The sequence below is a fragment of the Bombina bombina genome, chromosome 9, assembly GCF_027579735.1.
Source record: "Bombina bombina isolate aBomBom1 chromosome 9, aBomBom1.pri, whole genome shotgun sequence".
NCBI classification, from domain to species: Eukaryota; Metazoa; Chordata; class Amphibia; order Anura; family Bombinatoridae; genus Bombina; species Bombina bombina.
Window position 1 is genome coordinate 149,318,831 of NC_069507.1, and position 18,497 is coordinate 149,337,327.

The window sequence follows — 18,497 nt, forward strand, 5'->3', positions numbered from 1 at the left end:
AAACATACCAAGAGAATGAAGAAAAATTGGTAATAGACGTAAATTAGAAAGTTTTTTCTTTTTTAAATTGCATGTTCTATCCGAATCATGATAGAAAAAATGTGGATTTTATATCCCTTTAACAAAGTGAATAACTGTGACAGACATCCATAGAAATGTGAATGATTTTCATTTGTTGTGCAGCATTCTATTTCTTTGTGAACAGTATTGGATTAAAAATCTATATAAAAGTGTTCTATATACTGTATAGTGCCTTTCTGTATAGTTAGACCACACAAAAAAGATTTGTAATTAGTGTACTTACATATAAAAGTAAATGGAATGCTTGTAAGATCATTTCGTAAAACCAGGTTCCTATAAATATGAATCATTAAAAAAGGCATCTTCTTTGTTACAGGTGTTGGGTTTCACATACTGGAAACAGAATGGATTTACTTATAAGGCAGCATCTCTGTACAGCAGAGAAGCATCAAGGTATTGTTATTGGTTATTTTTCTATATTATTATATATTTTTTATTAGAATTATTTTATATATTTTTTTATTATGAAGTTTAGAATATACATGAAGGTTAACTAATATATATAAACATATATATAAAACCAGTGCGCCAAATACCTGTATAAAAATAATAGTGGAAATACCAACATATAGTGCATTCAAAATAAAATACCCCTATATATATAAAAACATGAGTAGAAACTGCATAATATAAACAGTGAGGTAAAAGTCCCAATCAAACCAATAATGTAGATGATGGAAATATGGTGTAGGACAGTTCATCTAGTCCATAATCCAAATTCTGAAATCTGGAACAGATGGCAAGCTGCTTCTTCGAAGTTCTTGTTGGTGTCCCAAGATGTTAAACTCTGCAGAAGTAAAAGATAAAAAAAGAAGGCGCCACCATAGTGCACAATCAGATGTTTCTGACACGCCAAATATACAAGTAAGACCGTACTTACAAGCTGTGTGACACTTGAGAAGTGTCACAAATGCCTTCTGGACTGTTTGGAGTCGTCCAGCTAACTCACACTGATGGATATCCAAATTTCTCTGGGGTGTGGGAGCGGCGATAGCAATCAGCATGCAGTATCCAGCCACAGACGTTTCACAGAGCCGGTTTGTCTTGCACTTATCCACTCCATGAACAAACAGCATCCAAAAGCTTTTGGATGCTGTTTGTTCATGGAGTGGATAAGTGCAAGACAAACCGGCTCTGTGAAACGTCTGTGGCTGGATACTGCATGCTGATTGCTATCGCCGCTCCCACACCCCAGAGAAATTTGGATATCCATCAGTGTGAGTTAGCTGGACGACTCCAAACAGTCCAGAAGGCATTTGTGACACTTCTCAAGTGTCACACAGCTTGTAAGTACGGTCTTACTTGTATATTTGGCGTGTCAGAAACATCTGATTGTGCACTATGGTGGCGCCTTCTTTTTTTATCTTTTACTTATACATGAAGGTTGTCTTTAGGCTCAATGTATTAATAGATAGGAATAAGATCATGTGCCATATATATATATATTGTTGAATAAATAATTATGGGGACCTGATATATATTTTTTAATATTCCAGTAAGAATATTTGATTTACTATATGGGACTTTTAAGCTTTCTTATATTTATTTGTTAAAGGGACAGTATACTCCAGAATTTTTATTGTTTAAAAAAATAGATACAGATGACCCTCGATTTACGCCGGTTCAATTTGTGCCGTTTCAGAATAAGAACTTTTTTTTCAGTCATGTGACTGCTATTGAAAAGCATTGAGAAGCATTACATTGATTAAAATAGCCAGTAGGTGGAGCTGTCCGCTTGTGTTGCAACAAAGATATGCAAAGCCAAGCACACAAAAAGGCTGGAATTAATTAGTCTAGCTAGACATGAGCTATCGAGCAGCTTTCATAGGAACAAGATCTTCCTGTCTATAAATCAGTCCAGATAAAAATGCAAGTAAAATCTGTGTTGGGTGATTATTTCATAAGGTTTATAATGCAGTTTAGCAAATGTTTTTGTTCGATTAACTTGGTTTAATTATATATTCTGTGTTGTGTGATTATTTTATTAGGTTTATAATGCTGTTTAGTATTTAAAGTCTTCATTTAAAAGCTTTAAAAATAATGTATTAGGTGTTACTTATGACAATTTTGAGAGGGGTTTGGAACCTAACTCCCTTACTTCCCATTGACTTACATTATAAACTGTGTTTCAATTTACAACGGTACAATTTTTACCTCTGTGATTACCTTGTGTCTAAGCCTCTGCTGACTGCCCCCTTATCTCAGTTCTTTTGACAGACATATTGTTTAGCCAATTAGTGCAGACTCTTAAATAACTCCACGGGAGTGAGCACAGTGTTTTCTATATGACGCACATGAACAAGCAGTGCCTAACTGTCAAAAACTGTCAAAATGCACTCAGAAATGAGGCAATTCAATGGCTTAGAAAATAGAATATGAGCCTACCTAGGTTTAGCTTTCCACAAAGAATACCAAGAAAGCAAAACAAATTTGATGATAAAAGTAAATGAGAAAGTTGCTTAAAATTGCATGCTCTATCTGAATCATGAAAGTTTAATTTTGACTAGACTGTCCCTTTAAAAATAATCCTTATTTAACTGCAGATATAATCACATAATGCACATTTGTAGCAATAGGTCTTTTTTTAATAATGAAGCATAGAGTTTTTTAAATAACTTTGCGTTTGTAAAACAAGACATGAAAGTCAAAGTTCAACTTTCATGGCTTAGACCACTGGTTTTCAAACCTGTCCTCAGGCCTCCCCAACAGGCCAGGTTTTCAGGATTACGAGAGCAGGTAAAATAACCATGTTTACTAATCAGCTGATTATTTCACATGTGCTCCAGTTCAGATATCCTGAAAATGTAGCCTGTTAGGGAGGTCTGAGGACAGGTTTTAAAACCAGTGGCTTATATAGAGTATGGAGTTTTACAATACTTTTCAATTAACTTATGTTGTAAATTTTTGTTTGTTCTGAAAAGTATATCTAGATAGGCTCAGGAGCAGCGGTGCACTACTGAGATCTAGCTGATGATTGGTGGTGGCTACACACATATGCCTCCTAGTCATTGGTTTGGTGTTTTTAGCTAACTCCCAATAGTCCATTGCTGCTCTTAAGCTAACTGTACCTGTGTGTTTAACCCTTTTGTGGATGTTAAACATAGAACATTTTATTATTGAACTATACAACATTAGAGCATTTTCTCTTTTGCATTTGTCTTTTCAATAATTGATTTCCCACTGTGCATTGAAGCAAATATTTTAATTCAAGATGAGTCTGATTTGTATGTGTCTGTCTCTAAAACTCTTAAAGGGACATTAAACCCAAAAAAATTCTTTCAGGATTCAGCTAGAGAATACAATTTTAAACAACATTCCAATTTACTTCTATTATCTAATTTGCTTCATTTTTTAGATATTCTTTGTTTAAGAAATAGCAATGCACATGGGTGAGCCAATCACACAAGATATCTATGTGCAGCCACCAATCAGCAGCTACTGATCCTATCTAGATATGCGTTTCAGCAAAGGATATTAGAAGAATTAAGCAAATTTAGATAATAGAAGTAAATTAGAAAGTTGTTTAAAAGTGCATGCTCTTTCTAAATCATGAAAGAAAAAAAAATGGGTTTCATGTCCCTTTAAGCATATTTTTGACTGATTATTAAAGGGACACTAAACCCAAAATGTTTCTTTCATGATTCAGGTAGAGAATACAACTATAAACAATGTTCCATTTTACTTCTATTAATTAATTTTCTTCATTCTTTAGTTATCCTTTGTTGAAGAAATAGCAATGCACATGGGTGAGCCAATCACACAAGGAATCTATGTGCAGCCACCAATCAGCAACTATTGAGCCTATATAGATATGCTTTTCAGCAAAGTATATCAAGAGAATGAAGCAAATTAGCTAATAGAAGTAAATTAGAAAGTTGTTTAAAATTGCATGCAATTTCTAAATCATGAAAGAAAAAAAATTGGGTTTCATGTCCCTTTAACCCCTTAATGACAACTGACGTACCAGGTACGTCATGCATTAACAACCAGTTAATGACAATAGACGTACCTGGTACGTCAGTTGTCTAAGAGAGTGCTGGAAGCGATCGCAATCGCTTCCAGCAGCTCTCAGGGTATTGCAGTGATGCCTCCATATGGAGGCATCCTGCAATACCTTTTCAGAAGACTCCTATGCAGAGAGAGCCACTCTGTGGCCCTCTCTGCACCGGTAGCGATGGTGCGGGTTCGTTGGTGGGTGGGAGCATAACAGGGAGGCGGGTGGGCGGCCCATCGCTACCCGGCATCCGGCTCCTGTAAGTGCAATGTGCACGCCGGGTGCCGGGAGCGTGCGTGCGCGTGCGCGATTAGCTACCCACTGACACCAATGAGGAGGGAAGAGGGGGGAAAAAAGAATAAAATAAATAAATATATAAGGATCTGGGAGGGGGAGGGGGTTGGGGTATTGTGGGGGGCTGCTACACTACAGAAAACATTTAAAAATGGCAAAAAAAGATTAAAAAAAACACTTGTTTTTGGGGCAAATTGGGTACTGGCAGACAGCTGCCAGTACCCAAGATGGCGGCAATTAGGTAGGGAAGAGGGTTAGAGAGCTGGGGGGGGGGATCATGGAGGTTGGGGCTAAGGCAGGGGTCCATCACAGCTAAAACATTTTATTTATTTTTATTAAAAAAAAGAAAAACTCCTTTTATTTAGTACTGGCAGACTTTCTGCCAGTACTTAAGATGGCGGGGACAATTGTGGGGTGGGGGAGGGAAGAGAACTGTTTGGGAGGGATCAGGGGGTGGGATGTGTCAGGTGGGAGGCTGATCTCTACCCTAAAGCTAAAATTAACCCTGCAAGCTCCCTACAACCTACCTAATTAACCCCTTCACTGCTGGGCATAATTTACGTGTGGTGCGCAGCAGCATTTAGTGGCCTTCTAATTACCAAAAAGCAATGCCAAAGCCATATATGTCTGCTATTTCTGAACAAAGGGGATCCCAAAGAAGCTTTTACAACAATTTGTGCCATAATAGCACAAGCTGTTTGTAAATACTTTCAGTGAGAAACCTAAAATTGTGAAAAATGAATTTTTTTTTAATTGTTTGCTCGCATTTGGCGGTGAAATAGTGGCATAAAATATATCAAAATGGGCCTAGATCAATACTTGGGGTTGTCTACTACACTACCCTAAAGCTAAAATTAACCATGCAAGCTCCCTACAACCTACCTAATTAACCCCTTAACTGCTGGGCATAATTTACGTGTGGTGCGCAGCAGCATTTAGCGGCCTTCTACTTACCAAAAAGCAACCCCAAAGCCATATAAGTCTGCTATTTCTGAACAAAGGGGATCCCAAAGAAGCATTTACAACCATTTGTGCCTTAATTGCAGAAGCTGTTTGTAAATAATTTCAGTGGGAAACCTAAAGTTTGTGACAAAATTTGTGAAAAAGTGAACTTTTTTTTTTTATTTGATGACATTTGGCGGTGAAATGGTGGCAAGAAATATACCAAAATGGGCCTAGATCAATACTTTGGGTTGTCTTCTAAAAAAAAATATATACATGTCAAGGGATATTCAGGTATTCCTGACAGATATCCGGGTTCCAATGTAACTATCGCTAATTTTGAAAAAAAGTTGTTTGGAAATAGCAAAGTGCTACTTGTATTTATGGCCCTATAACTTGCAAAAAAAGTAAAGAACATGTAAACATTGGGTATTTCTAAACTCGGGACAAAATTTAGAAACTATTTAGAATGGGTGTTATTTGGTGGTTGTAGATGTGTAACAGATTTTGGGGGTCAAAGTTAGAAAAAGTGTGTTTTTTTCAATTTTTTCCTCATATTTTATATTTTTTTATAGGAAATTATAAGATATGATGAAAATAATGGTATCCTTAGAAAGTCCATTTAATGGCGAGAAAAACGGTATATAATATGTGTGGGTACAGTAAATGAGTAAGAGGAAAATTACAGCTAAACACAAACACTGCAGAAATGTAAAAATAGCCATTGTCATTAAGGGTAAGAAAATTGAAAAATGGTCCGGTCATTAAGGGGTTAATATAACTTTTTAAAATGTTTTCAAGATGCTGAAGCCTTGCTGAAGGCCTACAAATTCCTGAAAGATGCAAACACCCCCGTATCAGCAGTAGATGTCCCAGAGAACTTCAGCTCGGATTTATATGCTTTATGTGCTGAACAGGCCCTCCAAGTAAGTTTTTTTTTTTTTTTTTTTTTTTTTTTTTTACTTTTCAAAACTTTATTTAAAAAAACAAAATTAAAACAATTCAAATAATGTAGCACTGATTTCTAGGCATATATTATTGTTCATCTGTAGCTCTGTTGGTCACCATGGACATACCTTTTTTAGTATGTAACGTAGTTTTTATTCAGATTAACAGCTATCATTTTTAAAATGAATGAGATGCTTCCATTTTAAATAGTAAAAAAGTGCAGTTACACCCATTGCTTTGCAGTGACCACAAAAATAATGCTTAAGGGAATTACAACCGTATTGGCTCCAGATTGGCTGCAAGAGTACTCCTAATAAACCCATGCCTTTTGCAGTTTTACTTTGTCTTACTACTTTTGTATTTCTTTAGACCACTGTCTTTTTTATTCTTGCTATCCCCTAAATTTGGTCAATCCCTTCTATAATGGGACATTAACCCTTCCACTACCGGGACTTCCAGACAAAAACTTGCCCAAAATACCAGAGCATGTTTAGCATTTTTGCTATCACTCTATTTAAACAGAAATAGAGCCTTGTTTTTTTTTTTATTTACGTATCAAATCTATATATATATTTTAAGTAGACAACCCAAGGTATTGATCTAGGCCCATTTGTGTATATTTCATGCCACCATTTCACTGCCAAATGCCATGAAATAAAAAAATTCACAAACTTTTGGTTTCTCACTGAAATTATTTACATACTGCTTGTGCAATCATGGCGCAAATGATTGTAAAAGCATCTCTGGAATCCCCTTTGTTTAGGAATAGCAGACATATATTGGTTTGCCATTGCTTTTTGGTATTTAGAAGGCCACTAATTGCAGCTGCGCACCACACTTCTATCATTCCTGGCAGTGAAGGGTTAATTAGGTAGCTTAAAAGGTTAACGTTGGCTTTAGTGTAGAGATTAGCCTTCTACCTTACACTCCCCACCCCCTGATCCCTCCTAAACAGCTCTCTCCCCCCCCTCACTAGTCACCCCCATCTTAAGTTCTGGCAGTCTGCCAATAGAAAGAAAAAAAACTTTTTTTTTTTTTTTAAAATACATTTTTTATCCTGCAGTGGTGGATTGCCCTAAACCGCAAACCTCCCTGAACCCACCCCCTAAAAATTTAAACCTCCCCTGCCCTAACTTTTTCTGCCATCTTAGGTACTGGCAATATTTTTTAAATATTCCGTAGTGTAGTGCCCCCACATCCCTTTTTCAGTAGTGTAGCTGCCTCATCCCTCCCTGTCCCTTTAACAAAAATTTCGTAGTGTAGGACCCCTCCCGCTTCCTCCCGCCTCCCCTGCTGGGCCACCCACCCTCCTCCCGCCCACACCTCCGGCCGGCTCCAACAGAAGATCTTTACAGATGGTGACACCCGCAGTGTCACCATCTGTAACGATCAGGCATTTGCCCTCATATGGAGGCAGAGCACCGATCGCGCTCCGGCTCCATATGCGGGAGATGCCTGAAGCTTCAGGAGCTCCAGATCTCACCTGTAACTTAACAGCTGAGATTGCGGGAGTCTCCTGAAGCAACAACGCATATATATATGTCCAGCAGTACGATCTGTAAAGTACTGCAGGACGTATATATATGTCGTATTGGGTGAAGGGGTTAAAGGGACAGTCAACTCAAATTTTGTTATTATTAAAAAGATAGATAATCCCTTTATTAACCATTCCCCAGTTTTGCACAGAAAACATGGTTATATTAAAACACTTTTTACCTCTGTGATTACCTTGTAGCTAAGCCTCTTCTGACAGCCCTCTGATCACATGACTTTTTATTTATTATCTACTGACTTGCATTTAAGCCAATTAGTGCTATGTTGTGCACAACACATGGGCGTTAGCACAATATTATCTATATGGCTCACATGAACTAGCCCTCCCTAGTTGTGAAAAGCTAATAAAAATGCATATGATCAGGGGGCTGTCTTTAGTGCTTAAAACAGACAGAAATTTAGAGGTTTAAGGTTATAAAGTATTTTAATATAACCATGTTGGTTGTGCAAAGCTGGGGAATGGGTAGTGTTAATGTGAAGCTTGTGTGCAACTGCTCATGAAAACTAATTTCATGAAGCTCCTGACGCACTGTTCCTGTGCTGATGTTGCTTCTAGGGGAAGTTTGTAACTCTTTAGTGTGTGATGCTACAGATGATAGGTGAGTGTTACTCGCTACACGCTCCAGCACTTGCTAGTGAAATCGGATATTTGGGGAGATTTTAAGGTAGCAACATTTAAAAAAAAAAAAATAATCTGTTTTTAGACCTGGACTATTTTTCATTGACAGATAAGTACTTCCTGTTAATGCTCATTAGCATTATTAGGAGACGCACAACTGATTATGGTAATTTGGTTTAAATGTAGAAAGCGTTTACTTTGTATTTTCTCAGGCATGAGATGTCAACATGTTTAAATGCTTTTCTTTTATATGAATTATATAATTTTAGTTTTTGTACATTGTTCCTTTAATGTCTAATACCTACCATGATCCAATCAACCAGCACACTATATTGTAGGACGAATAGGGTATGTATTTGAGATGTGTGCCTTCTATCCGTTAAAGGGACTGTCTACACCTTAGTCATCTTAAAGTCTTACCTTAGATTAAGCTGCAAATAGTCTCCTGCACCCCTTTTTATATCATGCAGCAGGAACAGTAAATCAGTTATTTTTAAATGAATATTATTTCTGGCAAGTCTGAAATGGGTGCCAAGCTCCACCCACTGATGGCATCATGATCTAGACACTCAGCTGAATAGCATTGATAGTCTGTTGAATCCAACTAGTGAGCCTTTTGTGATTGGAAGCAATATGCAGCCCAGATTGTGATTTCATCAGTGGGTGGAGCTTGACAGCCATTTCAAACTGGCTGTCATTTCAAAATAACTGTTTTACCATTCCTGCTGTATGATATAGAAAGGGTGCAGAAGGCTATTCACAGCCTAATCTAAGGTAAGATTTCAAGATGACTAAAGTGTGGACTGTCTCTTTAACACAAGTATAATATGGAAACCATATTTAATTGGCTATGGAATTTAACAATGGACTTAATGATGCTCATTTTATTTTATTCTCATTGTGACACTCAGGGGTTGATCACAATACTTTAATAAAACTTTATCAAATGATTTATCTACAAAAATCCCCATTGAGTTTAATGATGATTTTCTGTTGAAAATCATTTGATTTTTTTCTTTTCTTCTAAAGGATTGTTATCTCTTGCTATAATTACATTTGTACAAAATTATTACTATTTGTCTTTCTGTCATAATTTTTCTTAAAATATTTTGATCTGTTATTTTTTTCAGCTGGAAAATGTTGCAATAAGTAAAGACTGCTTGGAGATGTATTTTAAGAGTACACCTCCTGCAAACCAGTTTTTCGGAAGGGCATATTTATGCAAAGGTCAATTGCATGCCCCAAAGTCAGCTAATGATGTGGTATGGATATTTTGTTTCAATATTTAACCCTTTCATGACAGGATTTATATGTCTACATCGGAACGTTGTTGTAAACAAATTGAAATGATGGGATTGGGTCAGGGGGGCATCCGTATGACCATAGGCACGCCCTCCAGACCGCACTCACACCCTGGAAGCGCCGTTGGCTTCAGGACACCCAAACGCTTAGGACGTTCTATTCCGTCCTAAAGGTGCTAAAGCCTGGCGCAGTTAGGACGGAATGAAACGTCAGAACGACCTTAAAAGGTTAAAGGGACACTGAACCCAAATTTTTTCTTTTGTAATTCAGAAAGAGCATGCAATTTTAAGCAACTTTCTAATTTACTCCTATTATCAATTTTTCTTCGTTCTCTTGCTATCATTATTTGAAAAAGAAGGCATCTAAGCTTTTTTTTGGTTTCAGTACTCTGGACAGCACTTTTTTATTGGTGGATGAATTTATCCACCAATCAGCAAGGGCAACCCAGGTTGTTCACCAAAAATGGGCCGGCATCTAAACTTACATTCTTGCATTTCAAATAAAGATACCAAGAGAATGAAGAAAATTTGATAATAGGAGTAAATTAGAAAGTTGCTTAAAATTTCATGCTCAATCTGAATCACGAAAGAAAAATTTTGGGTACAGTGTCCCTTTAAGTAAAATGCAGCTTGTTTATAGGGTTAAAATGGATTATCTTGGAATATTCAATCAGAATGTAAAAACTGGTTCAGATTTTCCATAGATACTAATTGCACATTGTATCTTATTCATGACTATTCATCTATGTTGCTAAAAGTATTTTCTTAGTTTTATGCTGCTTTACAACTATTTGCTTTGACAAAAAAAATCTGTATTAAAAAAATAGGATTGTATATATGGTGTAGTGTTCATTGTAGTATACCTTTCTTGATCCCTCCTTTTTTTAACATTTTTGTGTTAAAGGTTTTTTTTTCCTTTAGTGTAAAACAGGCTCTTAGTGCACTGCCACACCTGTCTCTCTTATGACTTAAAGGGACATAATACTCATATGCTAAATCACTTGAAACTGATGCAGTATAACTGTAAAAAGCTGACAGGAAAATATCACCTGAGCATCTCTGTGTAAAAAAGGAAGTTATTTTACCTCACAATCTCCTCAGCTCAGCAGAGTAAGTTCTGTGTAAAAACTTATACTCAGCTGCTCCCAGCTGCAGGTAAAAAAAAATAATGAAGAAATGAACAGCAGCCAATCAGCATCAGCGGTGCTGAGGTCATGAACTCTTTTACTGTGATCTCATGAGATTTGACTTTAACTCTCATGAGATTTCATTGTAAACTTCCTTTAACCCCTTAAGGACCAGCGACGTACCCTGTATGTCACTGGCCTTTTTTTGGGACTTGATTGTTTTAAAGAGCGGTCTTGCCACCAGCATTGAGACTGCTCTATTCCACAAAGCCTGCTGGAGGGAGGGCATTAATAGTGTGTTCATGCTAGACTTGTGCTATTATGTCCTGAAAAAACCCTTAATGACCAGTGACATACAGGGTACATTGTGGTCATTAAGGGGTTAAACTGAATAGGGAAATAACATGAGAGTGCACGAGGCTCATCCCTTCGGCTGTCCCGGGACAGACATACAAATATGCTGCTTAGAAATCCTTTACAATGGGATGTGGCTACTGAGGAACTTTTGAGGTAAAATATCTTTCTTTTTTACATAGAGATGTTAAGGTGATATTTTCTAGTCAGCTTTTTACAGCTATGCTGCATCACTTTCAAGTGTTTAAACATTTGGGTATTATGGCCCTTTAAGGTTAAAGGGGCAGTAATCGCTAAAAAACCATTGAAAACATAGTATTGAGGTTATCCCCTTCCTCCCTGTGGCCATGGATGATGCTGTTCTGTCAAAATTTGCTACCTCTTCAAGATTTGCTACCTTGATGTGCGCATGCGCATAGTTGCATAATCGCACTACACATGTTTCAAAAGAATGTGTGGAATACAATTACATAATTACAATTATGCGCACATTGTTATAAAGTAAATTTTGACGGTATAGAAAATTTACTCACGCATTCCTTATGAATGGGGTGGCGTAGTACACGAGTGCATGCGCAATAATGTGGTAGCAGATTTTGATGAAGAGATTAAAACATTAAACTAGCATGATTCAAATAGAGCACGGAAATTTAACAGACTTTTTTTAAAAATTGCTTTTATTTTCAAATGTGCTTCGCTGTCTTGGTATCCATTGTTGAAGAAAGAATATGCACATATCCTACCCTAGTGGGAACTAGTGGCTAATTGAAGCCTGCATACATTTGTCTCTTGTGATTGGCTAACTATATGTGATCAGCTAGCTGCCAGTAGTGCAATGCTGGTCTTCAGCAAAGGATAACAAGAGAATGAAGCAAATTTAATAATAGAAGTAAATTGAAAAGTTATTTAAAATTGTATGTTCTATCCAAATCATGAAAGAAAATTTTGGGGTTTCCTGTCCCTTTTAATGATCCAAAAATAACCTGCATTTTTTATCTTATATACTTATAAACATATGGTGAGGGAAGTTTATAACTATATACTGTAAGTATATAAGTTGAAAGCATCCCTGTGCTGATGTCTTTGCACATATGCAGCAACTCTCCTTCAGATACAAAGGTTCCAAATTGGCGGCATCCATAATAAGAGGAAGATGCATGAACGGTATTTAATGTGTATCTAATTGTGTATATTTTATGACTTTATTCTACTTTAATCTTTTTAAATGAAGATGAATATTTTTGTTTTAGTTTTTGCAAAAGTAACTTAATATTATAGCTATACAGCTTTTTTTAAATGTAATTTAAAATGCAGTTTAAAGGGACATGAAACTCAAAAATGTTCTTTCATGATGTAGATAGAGCAAACAATTTTAAACAACTTTCCAATTTACTTCTATTATATAATTTGCTTTGTTCTCTTGGTATCCTATGTTGAAAAGAAAACCTAGGTAGGCTCAGGAGCTTGGGGCTAGCCGCTGAATGGTGGCTGCAAATATATGTTTCTTATCATTGGCTTACCAATATGTTTAGCTAGCTAAGTAGTGCATTGCTGCTCCTTCGATAAAGGATACCAAGAGAATGAAGCAAATTTGAAAACAGAAGTAAATTGGCAAGTTGTTTAAAATTGTTTGTTCTAGCCAAATATTGAAAGAAAAATGTTGAGTTTCATGTCCCTTTAATGTTATTTTAAATACATAATTACTGATTTGAGTATTATATACCCTTTATTTTATTAAAGATAGTTTTCTGGATTGTGATTTAAGTTTGTCAGGGTGAATTTGATTGAAATCACTAGTCAGTAAGACTTACTTTAAATCATGGTTTTCTACATAAAGACTCATTCTTGCTGGTTGTTATAATGTTAATATTTACAACCAGATGAAGGTTTCATTTTTAGGAAAATAACTTTTCAAATTAGTTTTAGTTATGTCAGAGAATGACTAATTTGGTTATATACCATTAGAATGCATAGAAAGAAAATTATGAAAATGTTGCAAGGTCAACAATTTCCAATTTAGTATTCATATTTTGGACAACTTTTCTGCAGTACTGTACTGGAAGGATAAAAAGAATCATTACTTTAATAATAACAATTTAATGCATTACTGAAGGGAGAGACTAATATGATAAACCTTCTTAGGCTATACACATAATGATCCCAAGACTTTTGGAGTATTTTGTTAAAAAGTTTTCACTTTCATTTGTACTGCTTGCCCCACCCTCCTCACACTTAGCTCCTTGTGCAGATCTATTCCTCTCCAAACAATCTTCTACTCATAGAACTTCTTAAAATGTAACACTTAAAAGGTAAGGTGTTGATCCTGTGTGCATAGATTTGCAGAGGAACAATTTGATTAAGGTTTTTTTTTCAACTCTGTATATTTATTTAAAAAAAATGTTTGCTCTTTATAAGAGGCATGTTTTATCTGCAGACACAAATTCACAGTTTTGAGGACCGAAGAACCAAGCATCTGTGAGGATTTATTCTAGATAGAAAAATTGCCCAAACTAATTACACAGTAACCTCTGGGAGCGCATGCCATTGTCAATAGATTAATGGAATTAATTTACCAACATTGTTAAACATTGCAGCCATGAATATACAGCCTCATGCTACATAATTAAAAGCTAATCATTATTTTGTGATGTATAACCTTTTGGACTATAATAGGTCTTTACTAGAAAACGATCTTTAGATAAACATCAGATAAGGTACATGTAATAATATAATATTGCCAGCTTCATGTTTAATCAAATTGTACCTATGTATAATGTCTTAATTTTTTATTTTATTTTTTTCGTTATTCCAGGACGAACTAGAAAAATCAGTGGCTTTTTACCTCATAGCAATTGTTTTTGCAAAAAAGCAGCAAAGGTTTGTTTCGTACCATTTACACTGTTTAATAATTTGTAAAATGTTGAGTTGAAGTTTCCCATTATAATGCACAAATTCATATTTATCAATTGTAAACATTTGAAAGACACAGAGTATATGATAAACTTAAAGGGACAGTCTACACCAGAATTTTTATTGTTTTAAAAGATATATAATCCCTTTATTACCCATCCCCAATTTTGCATATACTTTTAATATTAATATACTTTTAACCTCTGTGGTTATCTTGTATCTAAGCCTCTGCAAACTGCCCCTTTGTTTCAGTTCTTTTGACAGACTTGCAGTTTAGCCAATCAGTGCCTGCTCCCAGATAACTTCACGTGCACAAGCACAGTGTTATCTATATGAAATACATGAACTAACACCCTCTAGTCGTGAAAAACTGTTAAAATGCATTCTGAAAAGAGGTGGCCTTCAAGGTCTAAGAAATTAGCATATGAACCTCCTAGGTTAAGCTTTCAACTAAGAATTCCAAGAGAACAAAGCAAATTTGGTGATAAAAGTAAATGGGAAAATTGTTTAAAATTACATGCTCTATTTGAATCATGAAAGTTTATTTTGGCCTAGACTGTCCCTTTAATCTATTTTGATAAATTAGTGTGTTGAATTGAATATTTTCCTTACTCTACTGTATCATGCTCTTCATTTGCATGATTTTAAATGTGATGTATTAATGAAAAACTTAAAAAAAAGGTTTAAAGATGAACTCTTGGGAAAATATATCTATTTTTTATTGTTGTAATATAAATGAACATATAAGGACATACCAGAATATTCTCTGCAGTTATGTTTTTGTAACAGTTTTTTTCCAGATTAGCAATGAATTTATTAGTAATTAGTAATGAATATGTCTCCCAATTTCCCAATTTCTGATGAGCATCCATTTTCCACAGAAAATTCTGATTTTGCATTGTGGAGAGTGATGCCTATATAGGGTGCTGACAATGAATCATGGCCAAAGGAGAAACTTAACCCCTTAAGGACACAGCCATTTTTCAATTTCTTTCCCTTAAGGACCAGGGCTATTTTTACATTTCTGCTGTGTTTGTGTTTAGCTGTAATTTTCCTCTTACTCATTTACTGTACCCACACATATTATATACCGTTTTTCTCGCCATTAAATGGACTTTCTAAAGATACCATTATTTTCATCATATCTTATAATTTACTATAAAAAAAATTATAAAATATGAGAAAAAAATGGAAAAAAACACACTTTTTCTAACTTTGACCCCCAAAATCTGTTACACATCTACAACCACCAAAAAACACCCATGCTAAATAGTTTCTAAATTTTGTCCTGAGTTTAGAAATACCCAATATTTACATGTTCTTTGCGTTTTTCGCAAGTTATAGGGCAATAAGTACAAGTAGCACTTTGCTATTTCCAAACCACTTTTTTTCAAAATTAGCGCTAGTTACATTGGGACACTGATATTTTTCAGGAATCCCTGAATATCCCTTGACATGTATATATATTTTTTTAGAAGACATCCCAAAGTAATGATCTAGGCCCATTTTGGTATATTTCATGCCACCATTTCACCGCCAAATGAGATCAAATAAAGAAAAAATTCACTTTTTCATAATTTTTTTTCACAAACTTTAGGTTTCTCACTGAAATTATTTGCAAACAACTTGTGCAATTATGGCATAAATGGTTGTAAACGCTTCTCTGGGATCCCCTTTGTTCATAAATAGCAGACATATATGGCTTTGGCATTGCTTTTTGGTAATTAGAAGGCCGCTAAATGCCTCTGCGCACCACACATGTATTATGCCCAGCAGTGAAGGGGTTAATTAGGGAGCATGTAGGGAGCTTCTAGGGTTAATTTTAGCTTTAGTGTAGTGTAGTAGACAACCCCAAGTATTGATCTAGGCCCATCTTGGTATATTTCATGCCACCATGTCACCGCCAAATGCGATCAAATAAAAAAATTTTTTAAATTTTTTTACAATTTTAGGTTTCTCACTGAAATTATTTACAAACAACTTGTGCAATTATGGCATAAATGGTTGTAAATGCTTCTCTGGGATCCCCTTTGTTCAGAAATAGCAGACATATATGGCTTTTGTGTTGCTTTTTGGTAATTAGAAGGCTGCTAAATGCTGCTGCGCATCACACGTGTATTATGCCCAGCAGTGCAGGGGTTAATTAGATAGCTTGTAGGGAGCTTGCAGGGTTAATTTTAGCTTTAGTGTAGAGATCAGCCTCCCACCTGAAAGATCCCACCCCCTGATCCCTCCCAAACATCTCTCTTCCCTCCCCCACCCCACAATTGTCCCCGCCATCTTAAGTACTGGCAGAAACTCTGCCAGTACTAAAATAAAAGGCTTTTTTTTTTTTTTTATGAATTTTTTTTTAAAAAAAAATATATGTTTAGCTGTGATGGACCCCCCCTTAGCCCCTAACCTCTCTGATCCCCCCCAAACAGCTCTATAACACTTGCCCACATCCTATTTGCTGCCATCTTGGGTACTGGCAGCTGTCTGCCAGTACCCAATTTGCCTCCAAAAAATGTCTATTTTTATTTTTTTTCATGTAATTAAATGTTTTCTGTAGTGTAGCTGCCCCCCCTAATACCCTCCTCCCTCTCCCCCTCCCAGATCCTTTTGAAAATTATTTCCCCCCTTCCCTCTCCCTCTCTCCCCCCCTCCCTCTCCCTCTCTCCCATTCATAAATTCATTGGTGGCAGTGGCTGTTACGCGATCGCGCGCACATATGCGCGCGCACGCGCGCTCCCTGCAGGCCCCCGCACGCTCCCGGCACCCGGCGTGCACATTGCACATTCAGGAACCGGATGCCGGGTAGCGATGGGCCGCCCACCCGCCTCCCTGAAGCTGCTCCCACCCACCAACGATCGGGCCCATCGCTACCGGTGCAGAGAGGGCCACAGAGTGGCTCTCTCTGCATCGGTTTGGGAAAAACGGTATTGCAGTGATGCCTCAATGTTGAGGCATCACAGCAATACCTTCAAAGCGGCTGGAAGCGATCAGGATCGCTTCCAGCCGCTTTAAACCCTGATGTCGTACAGGGTACGTCGCTGGTCTTTAAAGACCAGGTTGTGTGCGACGTACCCTGTACGACATGTGTCGTTAAGGGGTTAATGATATCATTGTTGCACTCTAGAGATTGGTTGTATATTTGGCAGCGTTACAGTAAATCTGAAATTTCACTTTAGTGTAGCGCCTCTGATTATCCACGACAAGGAAGACCAGGATTGCAATAACTATCGGGTTTGGTGCTATGTACCTGCATTGCTCTGAAACGTTGAAGGCTTGCAAAGTTTGCTAAGAAAATTACTTAAAGATCCTTTATACAAAATAAATTTACACCATTTTTATAAAAAAGGGTGGTTTTTAAACATGTCGATATTATTATTATTAATTTTTAATTTTATTTGGTTGCCTGAAAAAAATGTGAAAATAAACCTGGTTAAATTAAATAAAATATAAAACAAAATTGTCTATCTATCTATCTATCTATCTATCTATCTATCTATCTATCTATCTATACATTATAATATGTATGTGTGTGTTTTATTTGTTTCCCAAACAAATGTGTTATAGGAATTTCCTTTATTATTTTAATAAACATGTGTAGTGGACTTGAGTGAGCTTCTTTGTTTCATATCTACAAATACTATTCCTTAAGAAAAATATTTGATTATATTTTTTTCACAGATACTATTTTTTGGTGTACAATGCGTCCATCCTCTATTGGCAAATGGCTCGCCCATTTCTAAAGCCTGGCAGTCGCCACCTGCTTATTCCTGGCCTTACAAGTATTGTAAAAGCTTTGGATGAAATTGATGAACCTGATAAATCCTGGAGAGCAGAGCTTATGTTGTGAGTATGATTAAGTATTAGAATCATTTTACATCAGGGTCTCTGAACATGAAAAAATACAGGTAACAGAATTTAATTACTGTGCTCATTATTTTGCTAATAATTACCTTGAAATCTAGCAGGTTTATTTTGTTATTGTTACTGCAATTTGTTACATATGTATCTATAATGTCTTCTTTCTTCTCTGTTACATGCAGTAACATGTACAATGTATCATTTTAACAATGAATCATTTGAAAGTAATTTCATATGAGTGTTTTCCATCTTAATAGGAGGAGAGTCCACGGCTTCATTCATTACTTGTGGGAATTAAGAACTTGACCACCAGGAGGAGGGAAAGACACCCCAGCCAAAGACATAAATACCTCCCCCACTCCCCTCACCCCCCAGTAATTATTTGCCTTTCGTCACAGGACTCAGACGCAAGTCTGTCAGGATGGGGAGCTGTTTGGGGTGCCAGGAAGGCACAGGGCAGCTGGACTCGAGAGGAGTCGATTCTACCGATCAATAGTCTGGAGCTTTGAGCGATTTTCAAC

At 36.4% G+C, this 18,497-nt stretch overlaps 1 protein-coding gene across 1 annotated transcript in view; it reads left to right on the forward strand.

The window, feature by feature from the left end:
- Positions 1-425: 425 nt before the first annotated feature.
- LOC128640465 (cilia- and flagella-associated protein 46-like) overlaps positions 426-18,497 on the forward strand; it is a 638,812-nt gene continuing 620,740 nt past the window's right edge. The window contains exons 1-5 of the mRNA XM_053692944.1: positions 426-474; positions 6,113-6,237; positions 9,563-9,694; positions 14,027-14,091; positions 17,797-17,961. Coding sequence (XP_053548919.1) covers positions 426-474; positions 6,113-6,237; positions 9,563-9,694; positions 14,027-14,091; positions 17,797-17,961 — 536 coding nt within the window. The remainder of the gene's footprint in view (positions 475-6,112; positions 6,238-9,562; positions 9,695-14,026; positions 14,092-17,796; positions 17,962-18,497) is intronic.